This window comes from Mycetomoellerius zeteki, unplaced genomic scaffold, assembly GCF_001594055.1.
Source record: "Mycetomoellerius zeteki isolate Tzet28-1 unplaced genomic scaffold, Tzet1.0 scaffold38, whole genome shotgun sequence".
Classification (NCBI taxonomy): domain Eukaryota; kingdom Metazoa; phylum Arthropoda; class Insecta; order Hymenoptera; family Formicidae; genus Mycetomoellerius; species Mycetomoellerius zeteki.
The window spans coordinates 313,649-331,620 of record NW_017257371.1 but is presented as its reverse complement, the minus strand read 5'-3'; the positions used below and the strand labels follow the sequence as shown (position 1 = coordinate 331,620).

General features: G+C 35.8%; 4 protein-coding genes across 5 annotated transcripts in view; 3 read left to right on the top strand and 1 right to left on the bottom strand.

Annotated features, from left to right (window-relative positions):
* The first annotated feature begins 365 nt into the window (after window positions 1–365).
* wbl (endoplasmic reticulum protein 29-like protein wbl) lies at window positions 366–3,304 on the top strand. Of its 2 annotated transcripts, XM_018453400.1 has the most exons (4): window positions 366–726; window positions 1,041–1,237; window positions 2,467–2,865; window positions 3,052–3,304. In XM_018453400.1, exons 2-4 carry the CDS (start codon window positions 1,130–1,132, stop codon window positions 3,289–3,291), a joined length of 747 nt encoding a protein of 248 aa, XP_018308902.1. In that variant the 5' UTR covers window positions 366–726; window positions 1,041–1,129; the 3' UTR covers window positions 3,292–3,304. The 2 variants fall into 2 exon arrangements, with proteins under 2 accessions (XP_018308902.1, XP_018308901.1); XM_018453399.1 differs by lacking the exon at window positions 366–726 and having other exon boundaries at window positions 935–1,237.
* A 1,482-nt stretch (window positions 3,305–4,786) lies between these two features.
* Window positions 4,787–7,209, bottom strand: LOC108726039 (ran-specific GTPase-activating protein). The gene is made up of 4 exons (XM_018453398.1): window positions 7,089–7,209; window positions 6,575–6,723; window positions 5,246–5,532; window positions 4,787–5,130 (listed from the first exon to the last, which is right to left on the bottom strand). The coding sequence occupies exons 1-4, from the start codon at window positions 7,101–7,103 to the stop codon at window positions 4,808–4,810; spliced, it is 774 nt and encodes a 257-aa protein (XP_018308900.1). The 5' UTR covers window positions 7,104–7,209; the 3' UTR covers window positions 4,787–4,807.
* Window positions 7,210–9,673: 2,464 nt separating this feature from the next.
* Window positions 9,674–13,779, top strand: LOC108726035 (serine/threonine-protein phosphatase alpha-2 isoform). The gene is made up of 5 exons (XM_018453392.1): window positions 9,674–9,911; window positions 11,000–11,131; window positions 11,267–11,497; window positions 11,599–11,927; window positions 12,014–13,779. Exons 1-5 carry the CDS (start codon window positions 9,857–9,859, stop codon window positions 12,251–12,253), a joined length of 987 nt encoding a protein of 328 aa, XP_018308894.1. The 5' UTR covers window positions 9,674–9,856; the 3' UTR covers window positions 12,254–13,779.
* Window positions 13,780–16,646: 2,867 nt separating this feature from the next.
* LOC108726034 (T-box transcription factor TBX1) overlaps window positions 16,647–17,972 on the top strand; it is a 13,841-nt gene continuing 12,515 nt past the window's right edge. Inside the window, exon 1 of the mRNA XM_018453391.1 lies at window positions 16,647–17,564. Coding sequence (XP_018308893.1) covers window positions 17,375–17,564 — 190 coding nt within the window. The 5' untranslated portion in view covers window positions 16,647–17,374. The remainder of the gene's footprint in view (window positions 17,565–17,972) is intronic.

Here is a 17,972-nt window from a genome sequence, read left to right as displayed (position 1 = left end):
GTGATTCGCCTATTATGGTTTAAGGCTTAAAACCCTATTGTAGATCCAGGGTTATGGCCATTATAAATCAAGTTTAACAGAAAGCGCGGAAGGCCTCTGATTGGTTACGCGAAACGCGGAAAATATCAACCCATGTAATCACACCCTTAGGGTTGATTTATAATAGGCCGTAATCTGTTAACTTTTTCCGTAATCTGTAAGAATTGACCAATCACAGTCGAATGAGAGGAGAATAATCAACTATGATTGGTCAATTCTTATAGATTACGGAAAAAGTTAACAGATTACACGGCCTATTATAAACTAACCCTTATTAAAGGGTCTCTAGTCTCGCTTCTCGCTTTCTCATTCTGGCTGTGTTCCAAAATTCACTGGTAGTGCTGACAATGTATAGTATACGTGATGTAAACTGTAGATTTTCAGCGCTGGCAGTAAATTTTAGAACACAGCCCTAGTTGGCCTGGTTTCTTGCTGCCATGTGACAAATGCAGGCAAGTGCGGGCAAGTGTGCTGTGTGAACAAGTGCGAGAACTGAAAAGGAAGGAGAGATAATCTTCTAGTTTAAAGAAAACAATTTAATGCGGAGGAAAACTTTGTCCGGAACATCTTTGAATAGACAAGATTGACCGCGTGTATATGAAAAAAATATATATGTATAATATATAAGGACTTTAATAAGGCAGTGTTTACTTATAGGATTTGCCACTTTGATTTCAGACGAGTTCGGTGAGCATTTGTTTCACAAATCAATCAGACTCGATAACTAGAGGCCTGTTCTTTTTGGCTGAACTTTTGCACCAGTTCATCTTTCTTTCTATTCTTTCCTCCTGAAGAGAAAAAGAAGAAAGATGAACTGGTGCAGAAGTTCAGCCAAAAAGAACAGGCCTAATGATTGACTATTCAGAACGAAGCCGGTTTGTTTAGTTCGTTGAACTGACACGTTGTGTTGTACTTCACATGTTACACCGCGCATTTTCCGAGTGTAACTATATGTATTATGTATATGAGGGAGATAGGATAATCGTTGTTTAATTTCACAGAACGCAAAAGAACGGAGTAGTTAATTGCTTCATTCGTACAAGCGGATGAAACTCGAGTAATCACACAAACGTTACGTTCTTATTCTATCATGATTCGATCGAGTCTCGTATTAATTTTTGTCATCGCTACTTTGCACGTTACCGTTGGTGATGACTGCAAAGGATGTGTGCCCTTGGATTCATATTCGTTCGATAAGGTATGAAAAGCTTTTAATTTTATTCAGAATTTCAATGTGAAATAGTATAAACCAAAATTCTCAAAATTCTCAATTTATAACTGCGTATAACGAACAAAATATGTATTAATATATCTATGAAATTTCCTCTTTTATACATATGTGTGTGTTGTGTGCATATATACATATATATATGTAAGTGTATGTGAGATTTAGATTAGGAAAATTTTTTTTATCTAAATTGGATAAAGAAAGGCTAATGAGTCGAGCTGGATGATAATACTCGTTTCAAACAATAAAATATAAACGTCACAAACGTTTCGACCTATTAACACGACATTTTAAATCATTTATAACTGTCCTGTAAATCGAAACATTGCGATATTTATATTTTGTTTTCTAGTATTAAAGCAAGTAATGTCATCCAGTTCGGCTTATTTGCTTTTCTTTATTCAATGTTTATTTATAATCTTTTGAGCCTTGTTTAATTTTTTTCTAATTTTATTTGTTCTCATTAGCATCTAACTTGAACAAATTAATGATTAAAATTAAAGATAAAAATTGTTAAAAACTTCATCTTATATAATTAAATAACTTTGCAACATATATATAACTTGGCATCGTATATACACACATATGTGTGTGTGTGTGTGTGTGTGTGTGTGTGGGTGTGTGCAGCATAAATAGATGTATTTGCTTTGTGAATTTGAGAAAAGTATAAAGACTAAGAAGTAAAGAACAAGAAAATTCAACCAATTTTTATTATTTTTTAACCATCAATCACGTTAGCAATCACGTTTCATTACCATTATACTTTTCTCAGATTCACATAAGCATCTTCTATTTACGACTAAGATATCAGTTTTTTTTATCAAATTCCAATAAATCGACTGAATATTGACATACACTTCCTGTAATATAGAATTTTATATTTTAATGCTATGAAATTTATTATTTTCCATAATTATGTACAAAGTTATGATTGTAAATATATTACAATTCAAATATGTCAAATTTATAAGATGTAATTATAATAAAGTCAATAAAGTCTTCTTATGAAAACTAAATTGGATTTGATATTTCTTTTTATAATATTTGTATATTTTATGACTATATTGCACATGAAAAATTGAGAAACTGTCATTCTACATTCAATCTCGATATGAAGTATATGAAGATATTTAGATATATGTTACGATGTATACAAATTTTTTGTTAATTTATTTTTGTAATTTTTGTATTTCATGCAGGTTATTCCCAGATTTAAGGCAGTTCTCGTTAAATTCGATGTTGCATTTCCTTATGGTGGCAAGCACGAACAATATGCGACCATAGCAGCTGATACCAAAGATTCACAGGATCTCCTGATAGCTACAGTGGGCGTAAAGGATTTTGGCAATAAGGATAATTCTGATCTAGCGCAACGCTACAACATTAAGAAGGATAACTTTCCAGTAGTTTTATTATTCGTACAGGGCAAATCTGAACCAATTAGATTCACTCCTGAGAGAGAATCTGATTTTACGGGCGAATACTTAAAGCGATTTATCAGATCTAAATCGAGAGTGTACTTAGGATTGCCAGGATGTGTGGAACGACTAGATAAATTAGCTGAAGAATTCAAAACTGCAGGAGAGCAAGGCAGGCAGGTAAGAATTTAAAAAAAATTAACAAGACAATATTATATTTCATTGAATTGTGCTAAAATAGCTGTGTTATAAGCATATTTATTTGAAAATATTTAAGCTAAGATTGAAATATAATTCTATAGTTTTATTTTCACGTTTGTTTATCATTAAACTCTCTCTATGAAGTATGTTTATTCTTTTTCCTAGGAAATACTAAAGAAGGCAAGAATTTTTGAGGAGACTTTACCGGAAGAGCAACGAGAGGCAGCAAAAATTTATGTGAAGACTATGGAGAAGATCCTAGAACGGGGAGATATATTTGTACAAACGGAAGAAACGCGGGTACAGGGGCTTCTTTATAGAGGAAAGTTGTCTGATCAAAAGAAGCGTACAATGGAAGAGAGACGAAACATCTTGCAATCTTTTTCAGCGAGGGACGAGTTGTAGAGGGTTTAAATTATAATACAATAATCACCCAAATAACGTCTAGCAATCAAATTTGAGTCCAAGTATTGAGATTGTTGCGCTATTTTGAATTATTCCACATGCTTGTTTTGTAAAAGTAGCGATAGAAATAGAAATCAGGCGCGCACGTATGAGAGCGGTACATTCTATTTTCTATTAAATGAATGCTACCATATTTACTTTAATTATTTTGTATTCCTTAGTCTATTCCTCTGTGATGAAATGTTTCTTACGCTTTGTGTTCTATTGGTGTAAAATACAAAATAATTTATTATATAATGCCATATTGGCACGCAATTATATAATTTCTGAATTATAATTAATTCATTTAAAATGAATTTACAATAGTTCAACATCTTAACGTTCTGACCGTTATGGCGCTTCTTAATTTAAAACAAAATGATTTGTTATTTCATACGATTATTATTTTTTGCTTTCATTTTTTATACAAAATAAAAACGAATATAAAGTAAATTAGGCACAATAAATATTAAAAATACACGATTCTCGTATCCAAGAGGATATCGGTCGTTTGTCAAATCGATTATTTAATACATTACTGCTCATGTATCCGAAATAGTCTCGTTGGGAGCTGAGTCGGTTTCCGTCCCTCTAGATTCCACATAATGGAGCCATTGACAATGACCAACGACCATCAAATAAAAAAAAATGACTATTGTCGAATTCCTTTCATCTTTTTTGATTTATAGTCATTTTTTTACACACTTAATAATTTTTTTACGCATTTAATAATTAATTAAAAATCTCAAATTACACGGATCCAATAGACAGGGAACGTATGTTAAATAAATTTCGTATTTATTACATAAAACGCAGTGTAGATAAAAAATTAAAAATATTCTCTAAGAAAATGAAAGATAGATAGATTGTGGATTAAGAGGTTATATATACATATATATATTATATATCATAAACAAAGTAGACGAATCTCATGATCAATTTTATATCGATTATTGTATATGTATACTCTTTCAACATACTATTCATTCTTCTTAAGGGAAACATACTGCGCAATCATTAACTATAAAGAAACATGTGATATAATGCATAAATTATCTTTGTGAAATAATGAACAAATAAAAAGCAAAAGGCTGTCTGTTTGTAAAACTGTCGTTGTATTTATTCGTTTCTTGCCAAAGAGAATCAACATACATTCCTTCATACACATTTTTTCCAGTACAAATGCAATTTCACATGAATTTAACATTAAATGTGTGTGTGTATGTGTGTGTGTGTGTTTGTGTATGTATGTGTGCAAAGTTAAAAAAATCACAGATATGTTCATACAAATACAGTTTTATCGCTGTAAAATTTAATAAGCTTTTTCATAATATTATTGCTAAAAATGTACCTATGTTCAATCTTCAAACAATGGCATATAATACTGCCATAACGTCTGTCGTAATGTCAGAATGTGTCTTGATAAACTATATATATATATATATGTGTATGTATATTTTCGTGTCACCGAATACAATTATTGCTTCTCACCTTCGTCTTTCACTTTTAACTTTGCGATCTCGTTGATTATTTTTTCTTCATTCGTTATTACTTGTTTCTCTTCTGTCGTTTCGTTCTCGATATCCTTTTGCTGAGAAATCGCTTCACGGTCTTCAGTCCGCTTCAACGATTTCGTTTGGTCTTCGTTATCAGTACTTTCGCTATAACTTACATCACTGCTGGATTCGCTGTCACTTTCAATACGCTTTTGTTCCAAATTGCTTTTGCCAGCATAAATCTCACATTCAGATCCTACAATCTTCTTAGCTTTTTCAAACGCTTCCTTCCACATTGATGCATCTATCACAAACAAATAAATATTCTACGATATTATTATGATACTATTAGCGATAATACAGTTTGCGATAGTTATGCTTTATACATAAAAACTATAACACAGCACTTGAGAACTCACTTTCAGCATTTGCAAAACGTATCGCAAGTAATTCTGGCTTGAGTTGTTCATCAGCGTAATCGGCAAGTACGCTCCAAACCCATGCTCTATCACTGCCGCAATTTGGTTTCAATTCCATCCATGGAGTGATGAAATGATTCGCACAGATCTTGAGAGTTTTATCTCTGCGCATCACTACTCTAACTGTATTTTTCGTTTTGTGTCTTAGTAGTTTGACTTCTCCTGTGCCACGTTCCTTCCATTCCGCAGGATTGCTCGATGTATCATAACGATATAACTTTGCCCGTCTAGAAAACAAAAACATACAAAAAACATACGTGTTGTTAATTGTTTCCTTTAAAATGAAAATCCTCATTAACCCTTAGTTTTTGACACCCTTACTATACATAATGGATCTTTTGTGTTCTGGATTAATTTTTTCCCATCACTTTTATAAATATATAAAAATTATAAGCGATTTTTACATATATTTTGACATCTTTAGAAAATACTTGTACAGTTATATATTTATAACAAATTGTATATAAATTGTTATAACTAAATATAGTTTACAAAATGAGAAAAGTATACTTTTTCATACAAAGATGTAAAACTCTGAAACAAGTGTTCAAAGGAAAAATATATGTTTCAACATCTTAAAGTTTACATTCCAAACTACAAAAGAAAAAATAATTCAAGTATTGGTGATTGAAAAAATTTAGTTATTTAGTAACCTGAAAATTTTTTTTTAATATACATGAATGGCTATAAATTGAAGATATATTGCATTTACATTTTAAACAATGTATTTTATTATTGTTATTGTTATATTTATTGTTATTGTTATTATTGTTATTGTTATTATTATTGTTATTGTTATATTTATTATTTATTAGGAAAATATTCTTTATAACATTACAGACAACATATAACATGAGTGCCAAAAACCATCATATTTATTAAGGGCTAATATGTTGTTCTAGGATTAAATTCTTTTTTTAGTAATTCGCAAAATATTCCTGCAATACAAACAAGAATTAGTTGAAAATAAAGGAAGAAATAAAAATTTTTTTATAGTTATTTTTTTAGTTAGAAAAAATATGTACTCTGTACACACGATGGGTCATTTGTGACCCAGAGATAAACTTTGGAATTGTTCTAGTTAAAGGATATGCACAAATTGAGGCCGACAAGGCACAAAACTTAGCCTCTAGATGCCTTTTTTCAGGAATACTTTTTTTGGGAATAGAAGAGAAACTGGTATTTTTGACTAGGTGCTCTTAGTATTTCAAAGAAAAGAAATACACAGGACACAAATGGCCCAAAGGTGTGTATTAAGGGCTAACTTACAGCTTCAACATTTCTATCTCGTCTTCTTCATTGTTGGATACTTCTATCAGGGGTAATGAAATTATAGGTTCAAAATGGACGTCGTTGTCAATATTCTCTTCATCATTATCTTGAGGCGCACCATTTACGTCAATATGATCACCATTTAGCTTAAAAAAGAAAATAAATCACTTTTTTACTTTTTACAATAAATATTCCAATTGGAGTACGAGCTCGCAGTTAAAAAATATAAAATTTTTATTGAGGTTCTAAAAAATATAAAGACAGATGAATTAATTCTTATTCGTCTTCAAATATACACGAGAAAAAAACTGTAAAAAAATTGAAATGAAAATGTTATCGAAGAAAATATAACATCTATCCAAAACACACTCATTTCGAAATAATACGCAACATAACCTATTGTCCGCGACGCAATCATAATCGAACCGCACTTAATCGGCCGATCTAAATTTTACTTTAAATGAAAAACGTGAAAAGGGAAAAAATCCTGTTAAAAAAAATATGTACGTACCACGTTCTCCGGCATTTTTTGTAGATACTGGTTAGAAAACTATAAAGTGCTAAAGAAATTTGTACGCTCGCCGACAATCGCTGCAATCCGCTGCAATCGCGTACGTCTTTGAATGTTGGTATGTATGGTGATGTGATGCAGTATTGTTAGGCGAGTCACATTTTAGCGCATGCGCATTCCAGCGCTAGTGAAATCCAATAACGTACACAGAATAAATTTTAGTTCTTTAAGGCCGGAATCAGACTAGGCATTGAAGATTGAGATCGAAGATTGAAGATTGAAATTTGACCAATGAGAGTAAAGAAATTTTAGCTTCTATTGTTTTGATTGGTCAAATTTCAATCTTTCAATCTTCAATCTCAATCTTTAATGCCTAGTCTGATTTCGGCCTTAGTCTTCGGCAACCTAGTTATCGGTAAACATATAATAATTATATTTTTAAAATATGAATTAATATTACATTATTAAAACAAAAATTTAAATTAAAAATCTTTAATGACTCTGTTAAAAAAGAAAAATATTTGTTTTATTTTTTTTTATTTTTATACCTTATCTAACTTATTTCTATATGTACTTAATCTAATATTAATTTATATTTTAAGTACATGATTATTGTTTTCTTACGATTGAAGAGATGATTTACTCGAAGTTATGAAATTTATTTCATCACTATTCATTTTAAGAAGAAAATACATTTAGCCTTAAACTTGTATCTTCTTTTGCTCATATCTTTGGTTTTTTATCGAAATTTTTCTCATTTTATAATCCTTATTGATTTTCCAAAAAAATATATTATATACAATATATAATCTATATAGAATTATAGATACGTCAAAATAGGGCTTTACGGGATCTTTATAAGTTCGACATTAATACAGCACTGATGGCATGTCCAAACGCGCATGCGTCAAAAAGTGACTCGCCGAAAGCCCAGTGTCCACGATGCTAGAAATCCGTCCGAGATCTCGGATGAAGAAAGAATTGACCAATCGTATTGATCATGTGACTAAGTTTAAATGTGATTGGTTAATTCTTTCTCTCTCCGAGATCTCGGACCAATTTCTAGCATCGTGGACACAAGGCTTAACAACATTGATGTGATGTATGGTGTATCGTGGTTAATACGTTGATCGTGGTAGTCGTTCCATAAGGGCGCCGTTACATGCGGCGTAAAGACCATCAAGGCCACCACACGTACAAAAATTTTAGTCGTAATTGTAATGCGGGGTCTACAATAGAAGTCATAACGGTCGTAGGGTCTTAAGTCGTAGGAAATTGATCAATCATAGTTGATTATTCTTCTCATATTCGACTGTGATTGATCAATTTTCTACGACTTAAGATTCTGTGATTGTTACGACTTCTATTGTAGACCCCGCATAAGCGTAACCTGAGCATTCTTGTAATTTACTAGAATACGTTATTTTTTATTTACTAGAATACGCCATTCTGAAAGCCGGCATTCACATTGAGCGTATTTCGCGGAAGATTAGAGAAATGCGGAACTAATGCAACCAATTGCTGATTAGAATTTCTGTTGTATACTCTAACAGAAATGCTGAACGAATTTACGATTGGTTTTCGTAACCTACGCAACTCGAAAAATACGTCTCATGGGGAACCGGTACTTTCTATCGCGTACATACAATACGCATTTGTACAAATTTAGAAGAAGAAAGTCTGATTTATAATGGCCGTAACCGTTAATTTATGCCGGTGCCGGTAAAGTTCAACCATAGGATTTCAATGCTTTCGTTCATACTAATACGGCAAGTTTGTACTAAAGCTGGTTCTACATTAGTCGTAGCGCAGTGTCGTAAGCGTGTCGCAAGCGTTGTGGTCCAATCAGAATCAAGCTAGATCGATGTTGATTGGACTGCAACGCTTGCGACGCTACGATGCGACTAATGTAGAACCAGCTTTAAGCTGATTCTACATTGATCGCATCGTAGCGACGCAAGCGTGTCGCAAGCGTTATGGTCCAATCAGAGTCGAGCTAGCTTGACGTTGATTGGACTGCAATGCTTGCGATGTTGTGATGCGACTAATATAGAACCAGCTTTGAGCCCGTATCAGACTACCGACTCTGCAAGCCGACCCGACTGCCAACTCTGGCTATTAACCAATAATGGACCAATCACATTGAATCAGTCTTATTATGATTGGTCCATTATTGATCGACAGTCAGAGTTGGCAGTCGGGTCGGCCTACAGAGTCGGTAGTCTGATATGGACTTTAGGAGTTGTAAGCTTATTGGCTTCCGCGTCACATTTTGCCGCGCGGCAAGCATTTCCGCGTCCAGTGTGCAGGAGCCATAAGCGTTGCCACGTTCTGTGTGCACGAGCCATAAGTTGAAGCGATCAAAGTTGATCTACATTGATGGAAACGGGTATTAAGATGCTAATACGACTCTTTGATTGGTTCATGCACTATCTTAAGACCATCTCGAATCTTGAGCAACGTCTATGGATTCCTTTGAGACTCGAAAGGTGTGGTGGCGCGCATGTTGCGAGTGTGTTCGAGGAAGCGAGTGGTCGAACGACAGGACGTGAGCGGAAGGGGAGTGGTGAGGCGAAACTGGCGAAAGGGAGTGGAGAGTGCGCGCGCGCGGCGCGAGTCTGGACGGCCATTGCGAATAACTTGTACGAAGCTGCGAGCGCGATTCCGTGTCGTACGGCACACAAGTGAAAAATTTCGGTGAACCGACGTTTATCTCCGTATTAAAGTGCCCCGTGTCAAGTTTGGAACGCGCACGACACTCCGGCCCGATGGCTGAGACCGACAAATTGAACATCGACAACATCATAGCTCGTCTCTTGGAAGGTAAAGCTGTTCGATCGCTGTAGTACGCTGGTCGCTACGTAGAAGCGAAAGGGTGGGAGAGCGAACATCGCTCGCTCGGCTCGCCCGTCTCCCTAACTCCCTCCCCCCCCTCCCCCGCTTGTGTGTTACTCCCTTCATCCCCGCGCGTTACATCCTTCGCGTCTGCTATCTTTCTCGCTATGCTCTCAGATGCCACAATGATGCCCGGTCTCTCTTTTCTTTATCTCTCTCTGTCAGTCTCTCACTCTCTCACTCACATGCACGCACGCACACTACTCAAGGGCATATCGAAACGCCATCCCGACCATTATCTCGGTCCCGTCGGCGTTACGCAATGTCCTCGAAAATGATAAACGCCTTCCGATCGACCTCGTCATCGAACGGCACGCGCATTAGTTTGTTTACAAAAATGCGCATTTGACAATGCCCTACACGTACTATACGCCTCGTCGCGGTTCTGGGCGAGGTCCTGCCAACCGTACGGCGAAGAGAATCCTGTAATAAGATTCGGGAGAGTACTGTCTTAGGCCAAGCCATTTTGTCTCGTTATTACTTTAGAAAAGCATTCATCACAAGCGTGAAAAAGTTTCAAATAAGACAGATGTTCTCTCTCTCTCTCTCTCTCTCTCTCTCTCTCTCTTCCTCCCCCCTCCCTCCTTCAAGATAAGATTCTTATTTATATACTGTTACGTTATCTTTTCATATAACTTGTGCTTTTTAAATGTCCGATTCTGTAAATTCTTTGAAGCTTTAACGTTAGAATATGAGAATATATCTATTGAGATATAAAGTGATTTATACCATAAAGTGATTTATCGTTATATATATTTTTCAAAAATATGAAATTGTTCATCTCTAATTTGCATATACTTATTCTTGTAGAAAAATACTAAAGATAAGGAAATAGATTATCTCGGACAATATTTGCAATACTATAGTAACACGAGAATGACTAACAAAAAGATTTGACACTTTCGTTCTTTTATCAAAAGATTTTAGTAATTATGTTAGAAAAGATAGGAGATAAAATAAAATTACGCTTGCAATACATATGATTTTCACATAAACATTCTTTTTACATCGTTTAGTACGAGGAGCAAGACCAGGTAAAAATGTTCAGTTGACAGAAGTGGAGATTAGAGGACTGTGTCTCAAGTCACGTGAAATCTTTCTATCACAACCCATCCTTTTAGAACTCGAAGCACCATTGAAAATATGTGGTAAGCAAATAAACACGCATCAATGCATATAAACTGTATCAAATTACAATTCCAAGGAAAACCACATTTATATAATTTTGATGATATTTAGTAATATTGACTTTATCATTGATATTGTACAATTTTGTTCGTAAGGTGATATTCATGGACAATATTATGATTTGTTGCGATTGTTCGAGTACGGTGGTTTTCCTCCCGAAAGCAACTACCTTTTCTTAGGAGATTACGTTGATAGAGGGAAACAATCGTTGGAGACTATTTGTCTCCTTCTTGCCTATAAAATCAAGTATCCAGAAAATTTTTTCTTGTTAAGAGGAAATCATGAATGCGCGTCCATTAATAGGATATATGGATTTTATGATGAATGTAAGTATTATATATGTATATTACACAAATATTTTCTCATGATATTCTTTTTACGGTTGTTGGCTCATCTTGCTATTTCGACTAATAAAATTATATTTTAGGTAAACGTCGTTACAACATTAAACTATGGAAAACGTTTACCGATTGCTTCAATTGCCTACCTGTTGCTGCGATAGTAGACGAGAAAATATTTTGCTGCCATGGAGGCTTGAGTCCAGATCTGCAAAGCATGGAACAGATCAGACGTATCATGCGACCGACAGATGTACCTGATCAGGGATTACTCTGTGATTTATTGTGGTCTGATCCCGATAAAGACACTATGGGTTGGGGCGAAAATGATCGCGGTGTATCGTTCACTTTCGGCGCAGAAGTCGTTGCCAAGTTTTTGCACAAGCATGATTTTGATCTTATATGCCGTGCGCATCAGGTAAAAAGATTTTTAATATACATATATGTATATTGGTCACGTACTTTGTTCACGAGATGCTTCTTAAATGAAAAATTATTTTTCAGGTGGTGGAAGATGGTTACGAATTTTTTGCCAAACGACAGTTGGTGACTCTGTTCTCGGCTCCGAACTACTGCGGCGAGTTTGACAATGCAGGTGCCATGATGTCGGTGGACGAGACTCTCATGTGCAGTTTCCAAATTTTAAAACCGGCCGATAAGAGGAAATTCACTTACGGTGGTCTCAATGCTGGACGACCTGTGACGCCACCGCGGGGTGCGAACAACAAAAATAAGAAGAAGTGAAGTCCTTAGATTTATCTTATCGAATGCAATGCTTAGGACTGCTACCGCCCAACCCGACATCTATCGAGACATTAAGACCTTGTGTGTGAGAGAGAGAGAGAGAAAGAGAGAGAGAGAGAGATGAGTTATAATAATAATTATTATTATATTATTTTTGATTGACTACGAAGCCTGTGTGGAAATAATTACATCTTATCGGAAAATCCGGAGGGGCGTTGCTTTTCACAGAGTTTATCAAAAGTAGTAAGTAATAGTGCATATGTTGTAGCTAAATGTGTTACCGTATAAAACAAAATAGTAGTGATGAAATCAATCGATCGATCATAAAATTAGAGAGAATTTTACGTCGTGGTTTTCACGACATTCTTAACAATTGAAAAGTAAAAAGTAGAAAGAAAGAAAGACAGGCACTTTCGCTATATAATTCGTCTTTCCTATTCGTCAATCGTAACATCTACATCTTGTAGCTTGTTCATCGTTTGCATTTACACTCGTCAAGTGTCTGATTAATCGAGAAAAGACGTGACATTTTTTTTTATCACTTTACGCTGTGAAAAAAATCGATATGATAATTGTGTCACACATATACGCATACACTCACGTGCACGCTCTCGTTTCATTATGTAAGTATGCTGTTAACGAAGATATCGATACACAAATAATAAAGTAGCCATCATCTAGACTTAATTCCCTAAAGTATAATAGATATTTATAGCTTGGTACTTGTGTAAGTTGCACAAATTTGTAAACGACATCTATTACGTCATACCTACTTTTATAAATATACATTTATATATGTGTGAATTGTGAGATACAGAGAGAGAGAAAGAGAGAGAGAGAGAGAGAGACGAGATTTTGTTTCAAGAGCAAATGTGTCGAAGTATTAACGGATTACTAATATACACATTATATTGTCTCGCGATGAACGGGAATATTTATATCGCAGTTATTATGGTGGCAAAGCTTCTCTGGATTATTTTAATTTTAACGATGCTACAATATCTCCATATATAAACGGGGAGAAGGTTTTAATCATGTGGTGTAAATGAGCACATGCGCATCATATAACGATTGATGTCATTGATGATAGGCGATTCTAATTTTCGAAATAATACGAAAAGGAAGAAACCTTTTGTAGTTGGAGCATTTTTCATCACCCGCTCGTGACAGTCCTATAACAGGATCATTACTATTGTTAATAACACACACACACACACACACACACACACACCACACACACACACCCACACACACCTCTCTTCTTTTTCTCTCGCTCCCCTACATTCATTCACATTCGTTTTATTCACTTTCCCTTTTTTATTCCACTCCTAAATGGTCTTATTAACCACAATTGACCACAATGCACAGATTCATCATCGATAGTACGGAAGAAAAACACGATAGCTACGAAAAACTTATCTGACGCGAGGATTTTATCATGGGATCTTGAGATCGATCATGTTTAGCTTCCTTTTCTTCATACTTGTACATTTCTTTTTTATAAATAAAATTCACATAAAAACATGTATCATATTTCTTTAGTCGATGTATCACATCCATCATCCCGACGCGACCATTTCTCACATGCGTGAATTGGATTGAGTTTTATTCGCTCCAAAGTCTATCCTTGAAGCGAGTAATTGCGTGCGTGCGACGTGTCGCTCTTGATCTCGTTCATCACGAATATCTCGTACGTATATGTATCAAACGAACGCATAACAGGTACTATTTATAATATGTATATAATATTGTACGCGTACGCTCGTGACATTTGTTTATTCTTGTATTCTTGTATGTGTATCCGCTCGTGGAAGATACATCTATTATGTATATAATGAGAGTAGTTCCAAGTTTGCTATTAATCTCGCCATGTTCAGTTGGATTGTTCTGGCAGATGTAACTTTACTTATGTCGAATTCAGAGAGAGAGAGACGTATATGTACAAGGGCTAAACCGGTAACACCAATCGTTATTAAGCTCCTTGCGACGCACTTTCGTTAGCGTTAGTTGTACTTTGTAATTCCAGAGAGTTCAATTTAAATACAGTGAACAATATTAAGATCAATATTGATCAGCAAGTAAAATGTCTAGTCTAGTTGCGTAATAAAACTTTTTTTTAATGGAGTACACTGGAGCGAGAAAAGGAAGAAGACAGCAACAAAACAAGAGAAAAAAAGGAAGGCATAGGGACCGTTAATTAAAATAATTCAACTTTCCGATATTCAAAGCCTGTATAAAAGTATATATCAATCGTAGCTCGATCTTTGTTTCACTCCAAGTATCGTAGGTACAAATGATAAATTTAGCCAAAAATAAAATCAACGAGCCGGCCAAGATTTTCGACTTGTTTACCTTTCTAAATAATTATAACAAATAATTATTCTACTTGTTGATAATCATTCTCGTTTAAGCGTCATTAACAGTTATGTATATTAATAGTATTGTATTTATTAATAATCAATCACAAAAGTGGAGACGCGCCCGCGCCCGCGCTTCGAAATTAAAGATCAAAAGGGAGTATGTCAAAAGCACTGTTTCATGCACAAACGAAATTGTTACTTAGGAAGCTGTTGAATAAAATGTCGCGAGATGCAAAACGAAACGCCAAAAGTATCGTGAAGGGGAGAAGTGAAAGCACGTTATGCGATCTAAGATTGTAAGAGCATATTAGTCACCGAGAATTGTGCAAACCAGCGCAAACTCCGCGAGATCCGAGGAGACATAAAAGAAGCACCTTGACGCGCCTTCGTTCGTTTCTTTTTCCAAAAGAAAAGAAAGTATAATATATAATAGAAGAATAATCAAGCTTATCTGCAAACACAGGCGAAATAATTAATTTTAAGAGAAATCGATATGAGTCCATCGCGCGAGATATATCGTACCGATCGTACGTTCTCCATCTTTAAATTTAAAAATATACTTTGGGAATATTTTGAAAATTTTCAAGACCTTCAACGTTTCCTTCTTTTCGATAACATGTATGTACTTACCATATTTTTCACGAAATTGATTCTTCTTTTGCAATAACATTCATCGATATAAGTTAATGATTTTTAATTATTAATGTATAGATGAGAAACTATTCTATGCAGAAAAACGAAAAAATATTTACATATTTTAATTCTCCATTTGTTTTATCAATTATTTATATCATGTCTGCATTTATACACAGTATATGTATATAAAGGTTCCGATTTCATGGCATTTGTTCAAAATGCTAAGATCGAAATCGAGGTCGTGAGAATAAAAAATACTTTTTCTCTTGCACGTGCTACCAAAATGGTTGGTCTAAAAAGTTTTATATATATATATATATATAGATAAAGTATAAAATAATAACGATCTTATACATTGAAAATACTTAAAAAAAAGCTTTCGTTTCCGACAATGAAAATTTATATTAAAATATATTATTACACACACATACACACACATTAATATATTATACAATATTGATAGATAGCAGAATTTATGTGAATGTTGAAGCGAGAGCATGCACGAGCATGCATCATGTGGATCTATGAATGAAAAATGTTACAATATATAGTTATACTATATTTCATTCGGCACTATACAACTGTACGTAGTATACAAGTATTATTAAATAACTCTGTGAAAAGAAAAGAATTTGTGACTGAATTGAAGACTGCATACCTCAATTTAGCCCTTTTTGGAGTTGCTTCCTTTCTCTCTCTCTCTCTCTCTCTCTCTCTCTCTCTCTCTCTCTCCCAATTTTTTAAGTTGAATGCTTCGAAAGCAAGCATTTGTGTGAGGAAAAAAAATTGTTCATTTTAAATTGATTTTTTCACCTAGAATCGTCGCATTCTCCCTTTCTTCCCGATTGCGCTCTCGATAATTTAAAAGAGGACGTTGTATGTGAGAAGCTGTATGTAATATGTATGTACATAAAATAGAAATATTTATTCTCGGGTGGCAAGAATGGAAAGGCCCATTCCTGAGTCCATTGCACCTACCTACCTATCTATCTACCTACCTACCTACCTACCGCTGACACATTTCTGGCTCGGCGAGAATAAGGCGAAGAAGGCGAAGAAGGCGAAGAAGGCTCCGCCTTCTTGCATCGAAGAAGAGTTAGGCTACAAGATTCGTGCAGCATCCCATTGCCGTCCAACCGGCAGCCGTCAGCGTGGGTGCCGGTGACGCCGGTGTAGGAGGATCCTCGGAGAAGCCCTCCTCTCTTCCCCTCGCGTCCCTCCCTACGTCGCTCTCGTTTCATCCTTCTTCTTCTGGGACGGTTCTCCAAATGCAAGCGGAGCCAAGAGATCGAGACGGAACGAAAAGTTGTCGGAGAGAGAGAACGAACGATGTCGCGATGATAAGCAGCTAGAGCGGGGTAGTCGCCTCGGGCGAGTTCTTTCCGATTCATCCGGGATTCGCGTGGCGCGACGCGGCGCGGCTTTGAACGGCTTTGAGCGTCCTTGTCAACGTCCGGACACGGAGGTGAGGACAAGTCCTGTTGACGGCAAAGCGAAACGGTCTCCGTCTCGACGATGCCGAGACGTCGGGTATTCGTCGGGCACTCGGTCGAGATCGGAACGCCGGTGTCACGGCGGCGCCCGCTGAAATCACGGTCGGATCTTCTTTCAATGGGAAGCCGCTGAGAAGAAATCCAAATCCGCTTGTTTCGCATTTACGTTATATACCCACGACATTATAAATAACGTGATTCGTAACGGATGGGAGGGGTAGGAATTAAAACGCGAGACTTTCCTACATCCTGATGAAAGCTCGCTCTCGAAAGCGGATTACCGAGATGCCGATATACGCGCGGATGAGGTCGTGCAGATTATCCGAACAATGATCTTCAATTAAAGTGCGCGTCTTCTGATCGGTCCAAGCGTTCACACTTTCGAGTGGGAATCGGTCCATGTTCCAAGACTTTCAAGGATAGCTACTATATATGATGATGAAATTAATCCGCGAGTGCGAATGGTGTCGTCTTGCGTTATTAAATCTTTCGTTACGTTCATGGAAATGTCCAAGGATCGTGCACCACAAGGCGCACCAAGTTGAAGTAAAGTTCGCGATATGGATTCACGTGGATAATTTGTATCTTTCCGTCACGTAATCAATACTAATTGTAATAATTGACATCCATCGATGACCGCCGATTTGACGATGCAATCGCAACATCACGAGCAACGGCGCGAAATCGCCGCCGATAATTGCTGCTACCAGCAATGGTCGGCGCATCATTATCACCATCATCATCATCATCATCACCAGCAGCAGCAGCAACAGCAACAGCAGCATCTGCTCGCTGTACCGTCGCCCATGCAACAAATGGAAGGTGAACGACAGACAGAAAAAATGTTATTTATTATTAGTCTAAAATTGCGTTACTCGATTTGTTGCTACTTGCAATTAATATTCATAATACGCGGAATGTTTAGGTAATTGTCATCGGTCGCGGCGGTCAAAGCGGCCTTATCTTTCATACTAATTTATATTAATTGTTGCATTTTGCACATAGGTAGTATTCTTTAGGGATGCACCGGATATCCGAAAAATATCCGGTATCCGATATTATCCGGCATTTTTTTTACTATCCGACCGGATAATCGGATATCATTAGAGTATCTCCGGCAAAGCTAGGTATTTTTGCATTTAAAATGCCATTTAAAATGTAATTCTATTTAAAATGCTAAATGTAAAATACTTAAAAAAAAATGTATATTAAAATGTATGTAGGAAAAAC

Excerpts from the sequence above, each read along its gene's own strand:
- wbl (XM_018453400.1), top strand. The coding sequence starts at position 1,130 with ATGATTCGATCGAGTCTCGTATTAATTTTTGTCATCGCTACTTTGCAC. Across the intron at positions 1,238-2,466 it reads ATTCATATTCGTTCGATAAG|GTTATTCCCAGATTTAAGGC; the intron begins GTATGAAAAGCT and ends TATTTCATGCAG. Across the intron at positions 2,866-3,051 it reads CAGGAGAGCAAGGCAGGCAG|GAAATACTAAAGAAGGCAAG; the intron begins GTAAGAATTTAA and ends TCTTTTTCCTAG.
- LOC108726035 (XM_018453392.1), top strand. The coding sequence starts at position 9,857 with ATGGCTGAGACCGACAAATTGAACATCGACAACATCATAGCTCGTCTC. Across the intron at positions 11,132-11,266 it reads AGCACCATTGAAAATATGTG|GTGATATTCATGGACAATAT; the intron begins GTAAGCAAATAA and ends TTTGTTCGTAAG. Across the intron at positions 11,928-12,013 it reads TTATATGCCGTGCGCATCAG|GTGGTGGAAGATGGTTACGA; the intron begins GTAAAAAGATTT and ends ATTATTTTTCAG.
- LOC108726039 (XM_018453398.1), bottom strand. Across the intron at positions 5,533-6,574 it reads GAGATAGAAATGTTGAAGCT|ACGGGCAAAGTTATATCGTT; the intron begins GTAAGTTAGCCC and ends TTTGTTTTCTAG. Across the intron at positions 5,131-5,245 it reads ACGTTTTGCAAATGCTGAAA|ATGCATCAATGTGGAAGGAA; the intron begins GTGAGTTCTCAA and ends TGTTTGTGATAG.